The sequence below is a fragment of the Hippocampus guttulatus genome, chromosome 4 (genome assembly GCF_054856545.1).
Source record: "Hippocampus guttulatus isolate MCC_2025c chromosome 4, RoL_Hgut_1.0, whole genome shotgun sequence".
Lineage (NCBI taxonomy): Eukaryota > Metazoa > Chordata > Actinopteri > Syngnathiformes > Syngnathidae > Hippocampus > Hippocampus guttulatus.
Window position 1 is genome coordinate 27,094,625 of NC_141264.1, and position 20,876 is coordinate 27,115,500.

Genomic DNA, 20,876 nt, shown 5'->3' on the forward strand with positions numbered 1-20,876 from the left:
AGAGCGGGCCGGCGCCGCCGGGCTAAAACCCCCCCAAATGGACATCATTTGAAATGCCAACGGCTGGAAAAAAAGGAGCGCGACGGCGTTTTGCAAACGGGATCAACCGCGTCCGCCTCGCGCTTTCGAGGCGGACGCGAAGGAAGCCGTCACGAAAACGCGCAGCGTCTTGTCCGGGCCAAACCAAGACGGCGAAAGCCTTTTGTGCAACGAGGACATTTATTTGAGCTAGCGTCGATGGAGAAAACCCCGTTTACAGATCTGCGGCCCCTCTCGTACCATTTTCTTCTTCTTGGGAGCGGCGGGAAACCGACAACCTAGCGTAGCAACCAACTTGGCATAGCAACGCTTTGGCCGTCCGGCGGCCGTGAGCGGGGCCAGATGGGACTCGTTGGGGTCGTGAAGGCGAGGCGGCCGGAGGATCGCAGCGTGGCGTGGCGTAATCCTGTTTTCCGATCGAGTGGGAAATGCTCTTTGCTTCCCGAAACGAGCCGCCGCTTTCAAATCCACAACTTTGCCAGGCACGTGTCGACAAAAAGGAGAAGGCGACTTGTTGTGGCCGGATTTGAAAAGCGCAAGTCTGCACGACGCGTTTTATTGACGGAAACATGTCAAGACAAGACCAGATGGAACGCACAAAAGACGGAGGGGACTCTGAGGCCGCAACGTTGGGTACACCTGCACCACTTAGCGCGTGCGGGGGGGGGGGGATTTTATACCTCTACATATATACTGTATCCATTTTTTAATAATCAGCTTTTATTGATGCTCCTAATGCTCATGCTTTGGACAGACACCATGAGAGCAGGACGCTTTTGACCAACCGTTTCCTTTCAAGAGATGTCACCGAGTCGTTAACGAGCTCGGAAAGGGAACACATACAAGCAAGCCCTAAGTCGAGGTTGCACTGCATTGTCATTTTTGTGACGCCGAAAGGCAGAATTGCGGACGAGCTGGCGTGGGTGTACCTAATCAAGTGGCCAACGAGAGGCTGTCACGGACAAGACGAAGTGAGGAGAAGGACACTCCGCCTGTCTTGGATTGCTCGAGTGCGCGGCAGAAGGACTCCTCTGGCTTGCTTTGGAGTCCTTCTGCTCCTCCCACCTCCGCGCCGCTCTCCCGGGAAGGTTGGCGCCGGCCGGGGCCGTCACAGAGGGAGCACCTTGCCCCGCCCGGCGATGCGGCCGGGCGGGCGCCGCCTGTTGAGGGGCCGCATGGCGAGGCCGACCGCGCCGACGCTCCCGCGCGGGGCGCGGCGGCCGCAGGACAGCATCTCCAGGGTGGCGTCTCGAAACTGACGGCACAAAGACAACGCGGTGACGCGGCCACCGGGACTTTGCCGAGGAACGCGGAAAACGCTCCGGCTGCGTCTCGCCCCCGAGTGAACGTTTGCGGCCCGGGAGCCGAAAGCGTATTTTCTCCTTTCCGGCGGAAAGAGCCGACCGCTCCTCGCCGGGGTCGCGCGGACGTCCGAGCATCCGGCTTTGCGCGACCGCTCCGGTCTCGGCTCGGCGGTCGCTTCCCGTTTGATGGAGCGCGAGGTCTCGGACCTCCAAATGTCAACGGGAGGACGGGAGAAGCTTTCTCAACGGCGACGGCCGAATCTCACGCGTCATCAACGTCGCGCGAGTTCTTTCGCCGGGAAAGAGAAACGGCCGGTTTGAGCGGAAAACAAAGCCGGCGGGCCGCTCTCACCTGCTTGTTGGAGAGGAAGTAGATGACGGGGTTGTAGACGGGGCTGGTCTTGGCGAAGTACATGGGCATGGTGGCCAGCAGCGGGGGGATGGCCAGCCGCGGCCGCAGCACCACCGCCAGCGACAGGGCCGTGTAGGGCAGCCAGCACGCGAAGAAGGCGACGATCATGGCCAGGACCATCTTGGTGGCGCGCCGCGTCTCCCCGCGCAAAGAGCGCCCCGCCTGCGCCTCCACGCTCTCGTTCAACTGCCGACAAAAGGCTGCGGCTGAGGCCCCGCAAAGGGACGGCCCGCCGCCGTACGGAATCGGCGGTCAAACGAAACGCGTACCTCGCGCAAGGCCGCCAGCGCTTTGGAGTAGCAGTAGATGATGACGGCCACGGGGAAGAGGAAGCACGTGAGCGTGTACAGGATGAGGTAGCTGTAGTTGCTCCAGGACCTCTCCTCCCAGGCCAGCGAGCAGGACGTGCGCACGCCCTCGGGGCCGTAGCCGCTCCACCCCAGCAGGGGCGCCGTGGCCCAGAACAGGCAGAAGAGCCAGACGCAGACCAGCCCCGTCGCGCTGCGCCGCATGCTCAGCCGCCGGCCGGCGCGCGGCTCGCACACCGCCTTGTAGCGCTCGTACGACAGCAGGGTCAGCGTGCACAGCGACACCAGGCCTGCGGGGGGGGGGGGGGGTCTCGTCTCGTCACGACTCCACTTTGCGCTTTGACTCGGTGGCGGGCTCCGTCTCGGGCGGCTTTTCGCCGACCGCCTTTGTCACGGCGAGAACGCGATGGCAACAAACGGGCGGGCGGAACATTTCCGCCGCTTCCGAAGCCCCGACGGGCAAGGGAGCGCGCGGACGAAGAAGCAAAGTACCGCCGCGGCCAAACGGAAGCCGGGGCTCGGGACCCCCCGGATCCCGCTCGGGCTCCGTAGCTCCCTCCGCCCCGGGGGCCGAGATCTCGCGGCAAACGACTCCGCCGACGCCCTCCTTCTTCCCGACTGCGATGCCGGACCGGCGGCGGCCGAAGCGATCGAGCTGGGAAACGGTCGACGGGCCCCCCCTTCCACGCCTCGCCGCGCCGTACGACGCGAACGGCGGCCGCCGCTCGCGTTCGGCGGCTCCCGTCCGAAGGTCGCGCCGGCCACTCACCAAAGTAGTTGACGGCGAAGCCCTGGAAGACGCAGGCGGCGCGGCCGAGGAAGAAGGAGCCGCGGTAGTTGGTGACGGTGACCACCAGGGAGCCGCACAGGCCGATCATCAGGTCGGACGCGGCCAGGCCGACCACCAGGACGTTGACGGGGCGCAGCAGGCCGGGGTTCCTCAGGGACACGGCCAGCACCAGGCCGTTGTTGAAGACGCTCAGCAGCGTGTTGATGAACATGAGGAAGGCCAGCACGCTGTAGCCCGCGCGGGGGAAGGCGGCGGGCGCCTCGGCCGGCTCCCCGCTCCACCCTGTGCCGTTGCCGTCCATGCCGCGAGTGCTCGGCTCCTCCGCCCGCTCCGTCTTATCGCCCCTGATCCGCCGCGCAGCTGCCCGCCCCGCGCAATATGACAAATTGGCCGCTAACGGGATTTGGAGGGCGGATCAAGTCCCATAAAACCCGCGGCCGTAATGCCGATTGGAACGAGGGGCTCCCCAAAAGTGACCGCGGGCGCGACGTGCGACGGAGGAAAAAAATTAACGGGCGGGCCCCAAACGGCGCCCGCGCCGGACTTTGGATCCCCGCCCTCAGTGAAGCCTACAGTATATATTCAAGAACCCTTTCAGAAATACGCGAGACAAACGGCCGACTTGCTGGTTTAATTTCACACCGGCGACCTGACAATTGTCGGCAAATCATCCGAGGGTCCCTTTTCCTGCGGACTGTCTGTCCCCTTTCGACATTCTCATAGCAGCCTCCCCCACCCAAAAAAGTAGCATCTACAACAACACAAATAAAATCACAAGAGGAGAACACAGCATTCAAGCGCATTTCTGACAATCAAGCGCGTTTTGCAACATGAAACGGGATAAAGCTCAGCGCGGGCCGGCTTCAAGACCGCAAGCGGCGCCCAAAAAAAAACCAAGAAAAATGAGGTTCCAAAGTGCTCAGTAACCGAGTGCGCGTCACTTTCCGGCCCAAACGCGACACAAAAGCAAAAAAAGGCTACGAGACACAACGCGTGATCGTGAAGGCAGCCCGTGTCGTAAAACGCCGCGGCCGAATATCACCGCAGCGGTCACGGAAGGAGTTCGGGTGACCGCCGCCTCCTTTATTTGCGGGGGTGGGCAAAGCCTCGCCTCGCGCTCAAGGGACCACGTTTCCTTTGCAAAACGGGCGGAGGCGAAAATGCCGATTCCACGTCAGAGAGTTGGCTTGAATAATTCGGCGCGCTTGGAAACGAAGCGGACGGAAAGGGCGTCGGCGCCTTCGTCAGCTTCTCGTTCGCTTTCAGACAACAAATCAAAAAAGGGACTGTCGATGACCGCGTTACGTTTGGCAAAATTCCTGATTTGTTCCGATTTTTTTCGCAAAAGTAACTTACGTGTGACTCTTTTCAGAAATAGATCAAATCTCGTCTTGGAACATTTGTTGCCGAAAATGTGAAATGTTGTCGAAGAAAATATGTAGCGATGTTTTTGTCGCATCCCAAAAGGCCTTCTTTCTTCGATGACAAGGTACCGCTACAAATGATTCTTATTATTATTTCTTTTTAACGAATGGCTCGTGCGAATGCCGCGCGGGCCGAATTCAAGAACGGAGCGGATGGCGCGTGGCCCCGGGAGCCACGGTTTGCCCACCCCCCGGTCGGGCGGCCAAGAAAAGCGGGCGGACGGCTCCTTTCGAGTTTCACGGCGAGGACCAAAAAGACTTTAGCGCCGACTCTCGTGAGCACCCGCCGGGGGCGGGGGGCTCGGCGGCGGCCCGGCGGCGGGAGCCTGCCCTTGGACGAAGGGGGACTCGTGCTGCAGCGGCGTCCGGCGCGGGAAGAAGGTGTGCTGGAAGTCGTAGTTGAGCAGGCAGCTGATGGACGCCATGTAGATGTCGGCGAAGCGCGAGAGCCGGCGCGAGAAGTACGTGGGGTTGTGATACGTGCGGAAGAGGCTCCCGAACTGAGGGTTGAACATCTGCTTGGTCAGCGGCCTGCCGGGAGCACACGCGAAGGCGTTACCTTTCGCCGCGTCGACGCGCTCGGCTTCGCGTTTGAAACGCGTTTGCCATCGACGGGAGTCTCGACGCGGGGCGCCGTTGACGTGGACTGCCGTCAACGAGGTGCGCTCGGGGGGGGGGGTTTTGACGCAAATGGTCTCGGCGGACTCTAATTTGATCATTTAGCCGGGAAAGGAGCCGGCGGCCGCGAGTCACTTTGGATCGGACGGCCGCGTGTGCAAACGATGCGGACGCTTGCCGAGTTTGCAATGAAGAATGAAGGGGAGAAAAAAAGGTCAAAGGCCGGCTCACCTCATGGCTTCGCGCTCTCGTATCCACTCCCCCACCACGGCCTGAGAGGCGGCGTCTCGGCGCACCTGCGGAGGCGGCGTCGGGTCGTGAGCCTCGTGCGCGCCGCACGCCAAGCGGCAAAGGGCTGACCTGCATCTGCTCAATCAGGCCGGTCAGAGCCTGCATCCAGCTGACGGTGTGCACGTACTCCTCCGTGTTCATGATCTTGATTTCCTTCCTCAGCTCGGGGACGATGGCGCCCGTCCTCCAGCCGTGCTTCAGGGTCAAATCCTGGCCGGGGAAAGAGCGCGCCGTCCGTCACCTTTCCGTCTCGCGCGCCCGAGCCAAACCCCGGCGATCGGCGGCCGCGGAGCGAAACGTGCGACGGCCGGTCTTTGCCGGCGCCGTCAGCCGATTGTACACGCGACAACGTTTTGTTTGGAATGAGAAAAAGAATCATTCATTCGATGGCGATGGCTCTGATCGCCGCCCGCAATGGCGGACCGCCGACCGCGAACAACCCTCGGGGATGCACAGCGTACACTTGTGAAAGCGAAATGGATGGGATGCCGAGGGTGCGGCGTGCATCCCAGATTCATAACACCCACCCACGCACACACAGGCGCACATTTGGGCCGGGTTCCATTTCCCCCTCCGCCCCCCCCGGTGATCGACTTGGGCCCATTTGAATATTTCCCGCTCAATCTTTTAGGGACGTCGACGACACTTTTTTTGGGCATCGTATCAGCGTTCCCGTAACGCCAACATGAGAACGGCACCATTAAGAGGTGGATGAAGTGGCCAAAGCGCAGCCCGTTGCTTGGCAATCGCATTTGGGATCAGCGCATCCCGCGTGAACACGTCTTCCGTTCAGACTCTTTGCATTTGGGGAAGCTCCCCTTTTCTGGCTTTGAACCGGGAAACTTGGCGAGGGCCAGAAACGTGCGGTCATGATCTCCGCTGCCGTGCAATCCGTTCGCCGATACGCTGCGGTCGGTGCGCGCGCGCACGCACGCGCAATCGCTCCCTAAATCAGCGAGGTGACCCGTTTGACAGCTGGCCGCCAGCCACCGGCGGCGGGGCGTCGCGCCAGAGATGTTAACGGCGCCTTTCGTGAACATCACTAAGAGCCCATCGCCCATCGGGAAGAACGCCGTCGCGGCTGCAAAACTCACGACGGCCGCTTTGGCTCCGAGGCACCCGCCGGCCGGCCGTCACGGCTGCAGAGATGGCGGGCCCTCGTTGGGAGCTCGACGCTTAGGGCGACGCTTATTCTCGGACGCTTAGGGCGCGGCGGATCCGCGTTTATTGCGGGCCATACCCGCCATCCCGCGCACCGTCGACACATTGTGGCGTATCGAGACGCGCTTTTCCCAAACAACGACAAAACGCGCGAGGAATCGAAAATACAGAACGCGGGCGCCGCGCGCCGTCGGCGAGTCCGCGCCGGCCTCCGGGCGTGGGCGGCGGCTGACGGCAGCTCGGCGGATTTGCGCTCTTCTCGAGAAACGGCCACGGAGCGCGGCGCCGACCGCGCGGGCCTGCCTTTGCGCGTGCCGGCGACTTTCCGGAAGCGGGTTCGGGTGGATCGGAGCACGCGGCCTTGCCGGAAACGGCCGACGTTCAACCCGAGGCGGCGCAAACGGATAGGGGCTAGCGCAGAGATGCCGTCCTTTGGCCAAAATGCCCGACGACAAAGTCTCGCCATTGACGGCGCGGTCGGCTGTGGTGCAAACACGCCCCCTGGTGGCTTCGAGCGGCACGAGGATCGTCACGACACCCTTTTGGCTCCTCGCAGCATGACATCGCCCTCCTGTGGGAAAGGGGCCGGCAATTCTCCATGCTCCGGATGCAACGGAGAGGACGGAAAACAAGCACGTAGCCTTGCCCCGGGTCCGGAACGCAACCCCCGTCCCGGCCGGATTCTCCCCTCCGACCCCGCCTCGGAGTCAACTTTGGTGCGATGCGCCGAGGTGTTTCTTACCGCCAAGTCGCTGTAGATGTGGTCGCCAAAGTAGAGCACTTTGGATCCTCGCCAGCCGGTCAGTCTCAGGAACTGGTAGAGGTTCCCCTTCAGGTGACGGAAACGGGAGCCATTCGTCAAAGGCCTTCGCGCGGGGCTGATCTGACGCACCTGTTTGTAGATCTGCCCTTTTTCCAACTTGTGGATTCGGTCCCACAGCAGGGCGCCCTCGTCGGTCACGCGCCTGAACGGCCTGCCGAGCGCAAATATTGCTCACTTTGGACAACGAGGCCATCCACGTCCGGCACGGCGTTAAAGACATCAAACGACGACGGGGACGCGGACGCACTCACTTTCTCCTGTCGTTGAAGAAACCGGGTTTGTCGGCCTGAACTATAACGACGTCAAAGAGGTCCCTCCAGTCGCTGCCGACGATGTAGCTCATGCCTCGATCCCTGAGGAGTGGAGGGGGCAGGGGGGCACGCCGTTACTATTTACGGAGAGCAACGGCTCACGGTCAAACAATCCGACGTTTTCGGTGGGGAATTTCATCGGGCATTTTGAAATGGGATCAATGGATGAACGACACGGGGCTTCCGCTCCACCAAATGATCAGGGTCAAATATGCTCTCTGTACAACGTACAGCAATCCTCCAAGGGGCCAAAAATGTCAGTTAGCGAGGCAATCACCCCCCCCCCCCCCCCCCCAACTGGCGATACGCATAACGCGACGAAGCACGAGCGCTTACACAAAGTCGAAGGGGCTGTTTGTGATGAGGAACATCTTCTTCCCGTGCTCGCGCAGCTTCTTCAGCACGGCGTGGCTCTGCTCGCCGTAGCAAATGTATTTCCCTGCAAAAGCGCAGCCCCGTGGGTGCAAATGTTTGCATGAGTTGACAACGTTTGCTCTCACTCTGGACGCGCAAAGGCCCATTACCGATATCGGCCTCCACCGCTCGATACATAATGCCCTTGACGTGAACATCTCGGATGGCTTCCTGTGAGCAGGAAAGAGACAAACAAAAAAGAAGTCAAGACGACGACTTCGGCGATGTCGCGCGGAGCGCTCGGCTGCGCGAGCGGCGCTCTTTGCTTCGGGAGCTTCCGCGGAGACAAATGAGGAAAGGAGATGAAGGGAGCCGGCCGGCGACCGCAAAGCTCCGATTGCCTTTTGAAGGGCGACGCAAACGGGGCTCGTTTGGGGACGTGAAATCAAAAACGGGTGGAAAGATGGAGCCGGGGGGGCCGGCTGGAACGAAACCCTCCCCCGCTCTGCCGGCAACAGAGAGAAACGGGGAACGGTGTCCGGCCCAAAGGAAATTCAAACGGGACTTCGCGGACCTTGCCTTTTGTGTCAATGCTTTTGGTCCAGACAAGAAGCGCTCGAAGGACATCCGGGGCCAAATCAAAGGCGGGAGGAGAAAAAGAACAAACAAGGCGACCGGGCCGGGATCGTCGCTCGGGAAACTGTCAGCGTCAACAAGCCGGTCCGATCGTCGCGCTCTTTGATGAAGAAGAACACAATCAGGATTTTCCTCGTGGGGGGGGGCGGCAGCTCCCTTTTGGTTTCCAAAACGGAACGCCACCCGATAGAGCCTTGCGGGAAAAAGTCCTTGTTTTTTGCAAAATGTACGTGGGGGGAGCTGGGGGCGCTGTACTTGTCATTACTGCTGAGAGGTCCGACGAGGCAGCTGCATCCAGAACAATCGGCTTTCGTCCACCCTCTGGGATTATCCTGCCGGCATCTTCCCCCTGCACCCCGACATGATGAAGATTAGCACGGGCGGCGTCCTTGTTTTCCTGCGCTGTCCAAGTCGGGGAAATAAGCCGCGCCTTTCCCCGAATGAGCATTTGGACGTCCATTCAGATGATCAACGTCGGCGAGGATCCAAGCACGTTGGCTTCGCGTGCGCTAAAATGTGCTCTTTGGCCGCAATAACGGTCGCCGCGGGCCTTTATCCGCGTTCGCGGGTGTCTGGGCAAAGATAGTCCAGGCGCGCACAAACAGATGGCGGACGAGGCGCGGGCTCGCTTCATCACTTTTTCTTTTTTAAAGACCGTTCTACCTTCTTCCATTTTTGAATGTAATTGCTCACAGAACATAGGTTGGTTTCAATTTTGAACTCAAGAGTTCAAATTTGGTTTCAAGGGCTGAAAAATCAGGACGTTTGCAGCTTTAGTGAAAGGAAAGAACGCGCCAGACATTTTAGATTGATTCCATTTTTGCAGGAGTGCTTAAAAAGTATCTTTAGGTAGGCAGGCTACACCGCGATTTGGAATGACAAAGCGTCAAAACGGCGACCTTGAAAAGTCAGCAGGGTTGCTATTGAAACGTTCTGTGTGTGTGTGTGAGCTTTTAATGACAGCAATCCATCAAAGATGATTGAGTGTCACCCAGAATGAAGGCCCGGCCATGACAGCGCCCCCCCCCCCCCCCCCGCTCCGTCGGAGGACGAAGAGTGGCGGGCTGCGAGCGCCGCTCTCTTTTTGGAGCCGGCGGCGCACGCGGCCAAAGGAGTGATGGCGCGTTTATACTTAGACGCGGCGGTCTCAGCAGCCAAAATTAGGAAGCCGCCGGCCGCTCGGCTTCCTAATTTTATCGCGCGCATGTTGCGAAACCACACTTGGGTGGATGAACGGCTGTCTTCGCGATGCGCCTTCACGAGACGCGGCAGCATAAAACCCATCGAGGAACGGAGTCAGCCCACGGCAGAGGCCACATCGCACTTAGTGATTTTCATTGGGGGGGGGGGGGGGGGGTCGAGGAGTACATTCAAAAAATGCGCACGGAATTAGGGCCTCGCTGAAAAGGTTTGCAATTGCCTATGGATGCCGCAAGATGGCGGCAAAGCCACCACAGCCCCCCCCCCCCCATGAGGCAAGGCCCCCGGGTTCAACATTGGTGCTTGACACTAAGATGCCACCAGATGGCGCTGATATTAGACACTGCTTCGGCATGCGGCAACCTGGAATATGATGGCGGTCACGTGAAAATGATTTGGGATTCATGTGGCTTATTTTTGTCATTTGCTTTGGCGGACGGCGTTTGTTGTCCTTCATGCCGAGCCGTTCTCGGCGCTATTCGACTGTCGCCGCTCGACGGCCGCCGAGCGCTTGCGGGGGGGTTTTTTTGCAACCGCAACAACTGGCATTTTTTTCCAGCCGGTTTTGCCCGCGCGGCGACGCCGCGCTTCTCTTCTTTGACACTTATCTCGAACAACTGACCTGTTTTGTCAGCCGCTGCTCGGTGCAAACAAAGTTGCTCGAGTCAAATCTATCTTCGGTCACCGTCAATTTTGGCGTCAGCCAAACGTAGGGTCGGCCAATTCATACCACCGCACGTCAGCGAGTAGTCCGCGAACGGCGGAGGGCAAGCGTTTGCCGGGGCGTGGCCCGCTTCACCTTGACGTCTTTGTGCAGGTGCACCGGCTCGTAGTCGATGTTGTGCTTCATGAAGAAGTCGTTGACGCACGACAGGAGGCTCATCTCCGGCAGCGAGAAGATGTCCATGAACTGTTTCATGGAGTGGCCGTGAGAACTCTGCGGGAGAGACCAGAGTGCAGACGCGGGCGCGGGCGTCGGCGCCGGACGGGACGGGACGGGACGGGACGGGACGGCTTTCTTACCTTGCCGTAGAAATCGCTCATAATCTCAAGAGGGACGTGGCAGCCGTCGTACATGGCGACGACTTCCTCGTCGGGGACCGGATGAAGACCCCTGGAGACAGACTCGTGACTCAGCGGCCGAGACGCAGCCGCATCCGTTTCGCGAGCCGTCGCGACGCGCTCGGTACAAACTCAAAACAATGCCTCCATTTCAAATGCGATTCTGTGCGTATCCAAAGAGAATGAAGTGATGTCGATTGCATGAAAATAACTTTGGAGGACAGTTTCATGGGAAAAAATGAATAAAAATACTCGGTACGTTCAAAGAATACATGAAATGCCCAAAAAGTGGCCATCTGCCCTGCTGTAATGACAAAGCCGGTGGAAATTAGGAACGGTTCTCTCACTCGTATGAAATGTTACATTCATTTGGAACGCTTCGATTGATGCGGCGACCTTGCTCGCGTGGCCCATACCTGTAGACGGTGCCCAGCTGGATGTAGTGGAAGGCGTCGATCTTCATCAGCAGCGCCTAGCGCGACAACGGCGAGGTTCACTGGCGGAAAAACATGCCGCCGGGATGCATTTGGATCAGACGGAATCAAGTCTTGCGCACCGCTTACTTTCTGGACATCGTAGTGAAGGCCCCTCACGGCAAAGTCGGGAATGTACTCGTAAGCCCGCAGACCCTCTGGATACTGAAAGAAAAATCGCATTTCTCAACTTCTGGAGCGCTTGAGAACAAACAGCGCTGTACACAAAGTGCCGTACGTGGGGCAAAAAGAATGCATGCAAAATGAACAGCAAAGATGGCGGGGAAAAAAAAAACAAGCCAAAAATTCAAAGAATAGAAATGAGTTTGAAGACCAGTTGTTGTTTTTTTTTTAAATAGCGTCTGCTCCCGTGCCGACCCGAGGCGGAGGAGCTCCGACAGGGGGGAGGTGAGGCCGGAAAAACCAATCAGAGAATCTTCAAAAGAACTCTGATATGAGCCGGTGAAGAAATGCCGGGGTAGGAGTGACATTTTCTGGGTTTTTGTTTTTTTAGATGGCTTCCCTGTAGCGCAGATTGTCACCCAGTGCGGGGTGGGTGTCGGGCAAAACAACTGTAGCGGGTTGCCGAGAGGACACACGCACATACACCCGCGGCCGGGCCCACCCTGTGCTTGCTGATGAGGATGTCCCGCGCTATGTCGAAGATGAGGGTGTGCAGGTGACTGGAGTAGAAGGCCAGCGTGTAGTCATAGTCAAAGCCGTAGACCTCGGTGTCCCGCAGGCTCATCTCGTTGTTGGCGAAGATGCTGTCGGGGTCCACGGAGACGCTGGAGACGGACGGCATGACATCTGACCGCACAGATACGACAATGACGTTGACGTTGGAGATAAAAATAAAAATAAAAAATCATTTAATCAAAAACGCTCAACATTGCTCACCATCATTATTGGTCCAAGATGCCGCGAGGTGGCAAAGCGCCACTTTGGTCTTAATAAATCCCCCTGACTGAGTTGACATAGTTCCTTGACACTTAGAATAAGCTCCCCCCAAAAGGGCACTCAAGCGGGGAGCACCGCGCTTTTGGTAACTGAGAGCTCCTTCTTTCGACCTGAGAATGCAAAGGACTACCGGTTTCATACACACTCCTGCAATGACAAATGTGCAGGCCTCGTCTCACCCCTCGGGTGGTGTCCGTCCCCCATTCAGATAGTAGCGCTCAAAATCGTTGTCACGGTTCTGTATTTTACTGCGCAGTTGCTTGAAGCAAATAAATGCCCCTCTCGAGTCATTTCACTTCACTTGGTAGTCTCCGCAGTGGAATAAACAAACCCCGGCGAGCACTGACTGGCGTACCGAAAGGCACCGCGCCGTCGATTCAACACGCGATCAATGACGGTAAGCGTCAACTTTGATTTAGCGCTCCTACCTTGGGTGTGTCTTTTAGTGTGGTTGTAAACAGACCACAAGCCGTCCGCCGAGCTGCTGCGCGCACACGAAGCGCAGTCGGTCCGAGGTGACGCGCGCGGACGGGAAAGCAAGTCATTCCGCCCGCGACCGCGGCGGGACACCGCGCTGAAGTGGTGGGAGGCCTTCAAGACGGGACGTCGGAGCAGGCTGGCGATCCCCGGAGACAGGAGACACGACAGGGGCGCCGACAAGTGCCCCATCGCCGGTGCTTTCAAGGAGGAGGCGCAGGTCGCTCAACCCCGCCGCGCGCCAACCGCGATGACAGTCTCGGGACATGAAAGGGCGCGGACGTCACTTCCGTGTTTGGCGAGCTCAAGGCCAATCGGCGACTCGCTTCCGGCCACGAGCATAAATAAGGGTGTGCAGAATAAGAAAATCATTTGATAGCGGAGGTCTGTCTTAAATATATCGACGAATACAATATAGCGATTTTTTAATACAATATAGCGACGAAATGTCGAAACTCGCCACGTAAACGTCACTTCCGTGTTTGACGAGACTACAGCCAATCAGCGACTTACTTCCGAGTCCGAGCGGAGCGGTGACAAATAAGAATAGCGCCCAAGTGATCGTGCTGAAAGCTTGTTTGCACAGCGTGCCTGCGTAAACAGTTGCGATTTGGTCGTTAACGACGAGCCGGCAGCCACCGAATGAAAGCAGCAATCAACCGTGTCATCTTTTAATCAGTCCCACTTGCAAGTAGCAGTGATGCTAAACGCCGTATGTAGGGGCATCACTTAAAAATGATTATGTCTACATTGTAAGGCGCATTTATAATTCCTTTTTGGTCCGTTTGATAGTTGTATACGGTGTTATTTTATATTATTCTGCATTTGTTATACTATTGAATAAAACTGAAAGGAATGCAAAAAAAATGTCGATAAAGTGTTGAATTATCTCTGTCGTCAGTGCCGGTGCTTTAAAACAAGGAAGTTAAAAGCAATGAAACAAATGGTTGCCGGTCCGCGAATAGCATATACTAGTCTCAACTGGTACGTGACACAAAAAAAGGTTGGGGGGCCACTGAGCTAGACGACGTGCAGGCTGCGGGGAATGATTTCTAAAACGCCGCGTGCCATAGTTGAAGTCAAATTGCACTGAGGTCAATCCACGTTCTGTTGCCACTTTTACACATGATGTAACCCAATGCCTAGAATGTATGTATGGCTCAATCAGTAATTCCCCCATGAAATATGGTCCATTGAAGCTACGTACTAGCGGTAGTAGTATTAAATGTCTTTAAGTATTAAATCGCTTTCAACTGGTTAAACTTCACATTAATTTCTATCATTACTGTACCCACGTAAGATGAAAACACTTGCTGCGTGACGAAAAAAAAATCAAATTGAACACGTAAATCGGTGGGGGGGGGGGGGGGGGTTCTTTCGGCGGCCAATGGTGACGAGCCACGATTCGACAGAATAGCCTTATGTTGATGACGCCGATTCGTCCCCGTCGCAGCGTTGTCTCCTCTGTGATTGGTCGACGGTCGTGCGTGGTGCGCCGCCATTGGTCCAGCGGGAGCCATTTAAGTGTACAGTGTTCGCGAGGGCGGCCCATTGTCAGTTTCTCGTGGAGCGGCGGTACGGCGTGCGTTCCCGTCACCTTTTGGCCGAGCCGAGGTGCTACCTTCACAATCAAGCTCTAATCCCAAAATGAAGCGAGCGTGCCTTTTAGGACTTCTACTCGGGCTGCTAGCCTTCGGTGAGTAAACTACACAGCCGTACTGTTTGTCGCCGACCGGGAACTTGCTAGCTTTAGCCGCTAAGCTAGATTTGCTTGCCGTTGTTACTTCTTCCATCACTGCTCGACATTCATTCACGCCTTGTTTGAATTCTCGTCAAAATGCCCCGTATTAGCATCGGTCAGTCATTGTACACAGCGGCGTAACATCCAAGTTGCCTTTGAATGTATTCACTCTGCTTTCCCAAAGTTTCTAACGTGTCACTGCCGTTATCTGCAGCCAACGGGGGTTTTTTTTTTTGGTTTGTTTTTGCTTGAAATGGCAGATCCTTTCGTACTCCCGTGTTATTCTTGAGTGAGGGTCGTCGTTTTTTCACCTACGTGCTCAAATCTGGTTGCTGCAATTCTAATCCCGTGCCTGCCCAGCGTGAAACTAACGTTGTCTGTATCCACTCGGTGGGACTCTAACACGTGACGTCTCTCCCATCCTCAATTTTAGGCGCCGTGAGGGCAGAGGATGAACTGGACGTGGACGGCACCGTGGAAGAGGACCTGGGCAAAAGCAGGGATGGCTCCAAAACCGATGACGAGGTGGTTCAGAGGTTAGGAAACATCTTGATTGGAACTGAACCTCAGTGCGAGTCAAGGACGGCGCCCCTCCAACCTTAGCAACGCGTCTAACTCGATAGTCAGACCGGGGTAGACGCTTTGGCCAACGTTCACTTTCTGCAAATTTCCTGGTTACGACAAATAATGTCTCGGTTCATCGGTGCCAGCTATGGCTTGCCAAAGGCAACCCAACTGAGGGCAAAGCGAAGGCCTGCTCCAAGAGGGCAGCGGTGACACGATTAAGCGGTGGAGTGTAAAATATGTGCTTGGGCCCCAAAATTGCAAAAGACTGCTTTAAACGTGAATTAAACTCGACTATAATTTCGGAAGACATTCTTTTACGACATAATCCAAATCCATAAATGAATGAATTGGAAAATCCGCTTTGAACGAGGTTCCCGTGACCGCACTTTTCGAAGACCGCGCCGGAGGGACCGCGAGGGCGCAGACGCCCGCCGGTGTGCGACGACTCACCCGGGAGGGTTTTGTTTTCTCGCGCAGGGAGGAGGAAGCCATCCAGCTGGACGGCTTGAACGCAGCCCAGGTCAAGGAACTCCGAGAAAAGTCTGAGAAGCACGCCTTTCAGGCAGAGGTCAACCGCATGATGAAGCTGATCATCAACTCCCTGTACAAGAACAAGGAGGTGAGCGGGGGGGGCGCCTTGAGGAGGGCGCGCGCCGTCCGGGCTTGAGCTTCGCGGCTCACGACTCTTTTGCCCTCAGATCTTCCTCAGGGAGCTGATCTCCAACGCCTCCGACGCCCTGGATAAGATTCGCTTGTTGTCGCTCACCGACGACGACGCGCTGGCCTCCAACGAAGAGCTGACCATCAAAATCAAAGTGCGCGGGCGCCGCGGCCGCCGTCCGCCGGCGGGACGCGAAACCCTTCTAAATGCGTCCCCTCCTCCCGCAGTCGGACAAAGACAAGAACGTGCTCCACATCACCGACACGGGGATCGGCATGACCAAAGAAGAGCTGGTGAAGAACCTGGGCACCATCGCCAAGTCGGGCACCAGCGAGTTCCTCAACAAAATGACGGAGATGCAGTCCGAGGACCGGTCCACCTCGGAGCTGATCGGCCAGTTCGGCGTGGGCTTCTACTCGGCCTTCCTGGTGGCCGACAAGGTTATCGTCACCTCCAAGCACAACAACGGCACGCAGCACATCTGGGAGTCGGACTCCAACCAGTTCTCGGTCATCGAGGACCCCCGCGGCGACACGCTGGGCCGCGGAACCACCATCACGTAGGTTCAAATGTGTCCGGCGGCGGTGCCCCCCCCCGGCTCACCTCCAGTCCCTTTGGCAGGTTGGTGATGAAGGAGGAGGCCTCGGACTACCTGGAGCTGGAGACCATCAAGAATCTCGTCAGGAAATACTCGCAGTTCATCAACTTCCCCATTTACGTTTGGGCCAGCAAGGTACCCGCTCGCATCTTGGAGCCTCTTTGCTCGGGGGAGGGGGGGGGCAAGCAGTGGCGCATTTTCAGCACATTTTATTTCCAACCCTGTGGCCCATGTCAAAGGTTACTTGCTTTTGTCCGCTCGCGGGCCGCTGAAAAACGGCCACCGGAGGGGTGGGGGTGGGGGACGACCCGTTTTCAGAAATGCGTACGTCACGGCTTCAGTTTCTCATTTGATGGGAACAGCCAACGATTTTTGTGGACAAGCCACGGAGCGATTGATTAGGCAAATAAAGTTCCAACAATGTCACGGCGTGAAAGCGAGCCATTCAGAGTCTTTGAAAGCGACGCCTCATTAGCATGACGCGCATGGGGGGGGGGGGGTGAAATTGGTCGCCGTCAGATCCAACTGAGATCGTTGGGTTTTGTCTTTGTACCCGTCAGACCGAGACGGTGGAGGAGCCCATCGACGAGGATGCCGATGCGACGGAGGAACCCGAGAAAGAAGCCTCTGAAGACGAGGCCGAGGTGGAAGAGGAGGAAGAAGAGGACAAAGACAAACCCAAGACCAAAAAGGTGCCACGTCGGACGCAACCGTCAGAGGCCGATCCTTTTTTTTTTGCCGGGGAGAAATAACTCGTCCTTGGCTTGTTTTCCGATCGGCAGGTTGAGAAGACGGTGTGGGACTGGGAGCTGATGAACGACATCAAGCCCATCTGGCAGAGACCAGCCAAGGAGGTGGAGGACGACGAGTACAACGCTTTTTACAAGACCTTCTCCAAGGTGAGACGGACGCCGGCAAAAATAGCCACGCGGCGTAACCCGTTGAGCCCTGGGTGGGGGGGGGTCGGTCGGTCAATGTCTGCGCGAGCACGTGCCGGCGTACCTAACGAGCGCGGCTCCCAACAGGACAGCGAGAACCCCCTGGCGCACATCCACTTCACGGCCGAGGGCGAGGTCACCTTCAAGTCCATCCTCTTCGTGCCCACCGCCGCCCCCCGCGGCCTCTTTGACGAGTACGGCTCCAAGAAGAATGACTACATCAAGGTGAGGGCGCGCGCGCGCGAAGGTTTCCGGCCCGCGGCGCAAAGCGGCCAAAGATGCGCTCAACAAAGTCATTCGTGAAGCGGGACCAAATGGAAACGCTGCGACCGCTTAGTTTTGAGAAGAGGGCAAATCATGGCACAAGCTCAAGCTTATTTAAGCCCGTACAATTTTCTTGTTGGTGTTTTTCCCCTTTTACAAAGATAATACAGTGCTGTGAAAAAGTATTTGTATTTGGGGGGGGGGGGAAACCCCTGCATTTTGTACGACCTTCAGTTGTCTCTGAAGGTCATTAAAATGGATTTGAAACTTTTGTATGCGTGTGGTAGCTATGCCACAATCGGGAGTGGGGCCAAATACTTTGTCACGGCAGCGTATCCGTGTGACCTTACTGTTGTGTGCAAAGGTGAAAAATGAACAAATCATTCTTTCCAAACGTCAAAAGCTCGAGGTGACCTTGCCGCTCCAACGTGCATCTGCATCACTCCAACAGAAACGCGGCTCCTTTTCTTTCCTTGTCAACAGCTTTTTGGTTGGTAAACTTAAAAAAAAAAAAAAAAAAAAAAAAAGGCCCCTTAAATCACGCGGAGACTCTCGGATTCTAAAGAGCTTTTGTCTGAAGTGAGTTTTTGCGGCATTTTCACACGGTTTGATTTTCGAGCGCGTCGTCCGTCTGGTCGGAAATGCGGGTGCGCCCTCCTGTGCAAAACCACAATTGCATTTGTTGCAGCGCCGCGGGTCGATGGCGCAACTCAACGGAACACGAAGGACAAGCATTGGCTTTGATGCGCTCATTTATCGTCTGTCGTAACTCCAAAGAATTTAGCTTGACAAACTCCTTCGTTATCAACGTGACAATTTTCTTTTTTTCTTTTTTGGGGTTGGATTCCCCAAAACACGAATGAGCTTTTTGCGCTATTTAGAACCCATTTGTTTCATGAAACCACGATTGCGGATTTACAAAGTCTCTCCCGGCTGCTGACGCGCGTCGTCTCGTCGCAGCTTTTCGTCCGGCGGGTTTTCATCACGGACGACTTCAACGACATGATGCCCAAATATCTCAACTTTGTCAAGGGAGTGGTGAGTGCTCATTTCGCCTTTTATGCCGGAAGGCTCGAAATGGTGTTTTTTTCAATTCCTCGTTTTTCTTTTTAATCAGGTTGACTCCGATGACCTCCCCCTGAACGTGTCCCGAGAGACTCTGCAGCAGCACAAACTGCTCAAGGTGAATCCATTGCAAATCCTGCCATTTCTGCCTGCGCGGCCCCGTCGCTCGACAAATATTTTTTTGATGACGTTAAAACAAAAGAAACGTTGAATATCGAAAGTCATTCGTTTGGGGTTTCTCTCCCTTGCGCTCAGGTGATCCGCAAGAAGCTGGTGCGCAAAACGCTGGACATGATCAAGAAGATTGCCGAGGAGCAGTACGACGACAAGTTCTGGAAGGAGTTTGGCACCAACATCAAGCTGGGCGTCATCGAGGACCACTCCAACCGCACCCGCCTGGCCAAGCTGCTGCGCTTCCAAACGTCCAACAGCGACACGACGCTGGCCAGCCTGGAGCGGTACGTCGAGCGCATGAAGGAGAAGCAGGACAAGATCTACTTTATGGCCGGCACCAACAGGAAGGAGGTACGCCGCGAACGGAGCCCTCGCCATCCCCCTGCGGGGGCGATGCGGGGCCTCCGCCGTCCTCACCGCCCCTTGCGTTCCAGGCGGAGGCGTCGCCCTTCGTGGAGAGGCTGCTGAAGAAGGGCTACGAGGTCATCTACCTGACGGAGCCCGTGGACGAGTACTGCGTCCAGGCGCTGCCCGAGTTCGACGGCAAGCGCTTCCAGAACGTGGCCAAGGAGGGCGTCAAGTTTGACGAGAGCGACGAGGCCAAAGAGAAGCGCGAGGCGCAGGAGAAGGAGTACGAGCCGCTCACCGCCTGGCTCAAGGACAAGGCGCTCAAGGACAAGGTCAGATTTTTCACATCTCGGATCGAAGAGCCGATGGCGCCGATCTGCAATCGGGAGGCGCATTTGTGAACGTTCACATCATTCTCGTTGCTGAACCGATCAACGACGTGAAATCGCGGGTGACCAAACTACGGAAGGACGAGAGACGCGCTTAAAGATGGCCTCAAGTCGGTCATCGGTCTTGTTTGGAGTGTCTCGTTTATTTCGTCGGCTTTCTGCGAAAGGTGTTGACTCAAATCGGTTTTTTTTTGGGGGGTAAAAGCATTTTGGATAGTCGTAACGGCATATATGTATACCGTGTACATATATTTTCTTTTTCCTCCAAAAGATGACGCCCTCCTTTCACCTCAACGCGTTTAACACGGAGGAGGGCGAATCCCGGCCTTGGCTCAATCTCACGCGTTTGAATTGTTGCGCAGATCGAGAAGGCGGTCCTGTCTCAGCGGCTGACCGACTCTCCCTGCGCGCTGGTGGCCAGCCAGTACGGCTGGTCGGGCAACATGGAGCGCATCATGAAGGCGCAGGCTTACCAGACGGGCAAAGACATTTCCACCAAGTGAGTGAGTCGGCCACCCCGAAAGCCACTCGGCCGCCGCTAACGTTGCGCCCCGACCTTGCAGTTACTACGCCAGTCAGAAGAAGACGTTAGAAATCAACCCCAAGCATCCCCTCATCAAGCGGATGCTCAAGCGGGTCAACGTAAGTGCGCCGATGAAGGAATCCACCCGAGAACGCCATTCACGCAAAGTGTCTCGTTCCCGCCTCCGATTGCAAAATGAACCCGAGAAAGTGCACGAGCGTCGCGTTCAATTGTCGTGCGCGTTCAGGACGACGCCGAGGACCAGACGGCGTCGGACCTGGCCGCCGTCCTCTTCGAGACGGCCACCCTGCGCTCGGGCTACCAGCTGGCCGACACCAAGGCGTACGGCGACAGGATAGAACGCATGCTGAGGCTCAGCATGAACATCCCGCTGGAGGAGCAGGTAGCCGCGCGGCGACTCCGACTTTGAGCGGGACGCGTGCCCACACGTGCTTGTGCTCACTTGAGGTGGAGGAGGAGCCCGAGGAGGAGGAGGAGCCGGCCGAGGACCGGAACGAGGAAGCCGGCGACGAGGATGACGACGACGACGACGAGGAGGTCCTGGACGATGGCGAAGACGACAAAGTGGTAAGAGAGAGCAGAGCGCCTTGCATTTCGGCAACAAGTCTTGCGTTTGACGTTCTTTCCTGATTTCCTGCTAGGTCATGACAGAGAAAATCGAACTGTGAGGCCACCTGGAGAGCACTTGGAACAGTAAAGCCGGGCAACTGAGAGCAGCCTCCTCCCGTGGTTGCTTGTCCTGGGTCGGTCGGGCTTTTGTTTTGTTTTTTAAGGAGCGCTTGGGGGGGGGGGGGTTCTTTTCTTTTTTTTACATTCCTCACACCTGTAAATTTGTTAATATTTAACTGACGTGTTGATGGAAAGATCCTGTCTCTTGATTGAATAAATGTTTCCTGGGAAAAGGAAGGTTGACGTTTGTCTTTTACGCACACGCACGCATTCTG

At 56.7% G+C, this 20,876-nt stretch overlaps 3 protein-coding genes across 5 annotated transcripts; 1 reads left to right on the forward strand and 2 right to left on the reverse strand.

Moving 5' to 3' along the window:
- Positions 1 to 550: 550 nt before the first annotated feature.
- Positions 551 to 3,307, reverse strand: parietopsin. The gene is made up of 4 exons (XM_086110247.1): positions 2,833 to 3,307; positions 2,025 to 2,353; positions 1,696 to 1,941; positions 551 to 1,294 (listed from the first exon to the last, which is right to left on the reverse strand). The coding sequence occupies exons 1-4, from the start codon at positions 3,152 to 3,154 to the stop codon at positions 1,148 to 1,150; spliced, it is 1,044 nt and encodes a 347-aa protein (XP_085966373.1). The 5' UTR covers positions 3,155 to 3,307; the 3' UTR covers positions 551 to 1,147.
- A 158-nt stretch (positions 3,308 to 3,465) lies between these two features.
- On the reverse strand, positions 3,466 to 12,951 carry nt5dc3 (5'-nucleotidase domain containing 3). Of its 3 annotated transcripts, none has more exons than XM_086110244.1 (14): positions 12,595 to 12,943; positions 11,832 to 12,016; positions 11,297 to 11,371; positions 11,150 to 11,205; positions 10,695 to 10,785; positions 10,471 to 10,581; positions 8,006 to 8,066; positions 7,818 to 7,920; positions 7,422 to 7,523; positions 7,240 to 7,321; positions 7,090 to 7,176; positions 5,256 to 5,396; positions 5,127 to 5,191; positions 3,466 to 4,808 (listed from the first exon to the last, which is right to left on the reverse strand). In XM_086110244.1, exons 1-14 carry the CDS (start codon positions 12,833 to 12,835, stop codon positions 4,538 to 4,540), a joined length of 1,671 nt encoding a protein of 556 aa, XP_085966370.1. In that variant the 5' UTR covers positions 12,836 to 12,943; the 3' UTR covers positions 3,466 to 4,537. The 3 variants fall into 3 exon arrangements, with proteins under 3 accessions (XP_085966370.1, XP_085966369.1, XP_085966372.1); XM_086110243.1 differs by having other exon boundaries at positions 10,471 to 10,608; positions 12,595 to 12,941; XM_086110246.1 differs by having other exon boundaries at positions 4,661 to 4,808; positions 5,314 to 5,396; positions 10,471 to 10,608; positions 12,595 to 12,951.
- A 1,219-nt stretch (positions 12,952 to 14,170) lies between these two features.
- On the forward strand, positions 14,171 to 20,838 carry hsp90b1 (heat shock protein 90, beta (grp94), member 1). Its single transcript, XM_086110248.1, has 18 exons — positions 14,171 to 14,339; positions 14,818 to 14,920; positions 15,429 to 15,570; positions 15,650 to 15,766; positions 15,840 to 16,171; positions 16,234 to 16,345; positions 16,771 to 16,902; positions 16,993 to 17,109; positions 17,236 to 17,373; positions 18,373 to 18,450; positions 18,530 to 18,595; positions 18,733 to 19,002; positions 19,086 to 19,331; positions 19,751 to 19,887; positions 19,952 to 20,030; positions 20,159 to 20,314; positions 20,380 to 20,499; positions 20,574 to 20,838. Exons 1-18 carry the CDS (start codon positions 14,291 to 14,293, stop codon positions 20,598 to 20,600), a joined length of 2,421 nt encoding a protein of 806 aa, XP_085966374.1. The 5' UTR covers positions 14,171 to 14,290; the 3' UTR covers positions 20,601 to 20,838.
- The last annotated feature ends 38 nt before the right edge of the window (positions 20,839 to 20,876 follow it).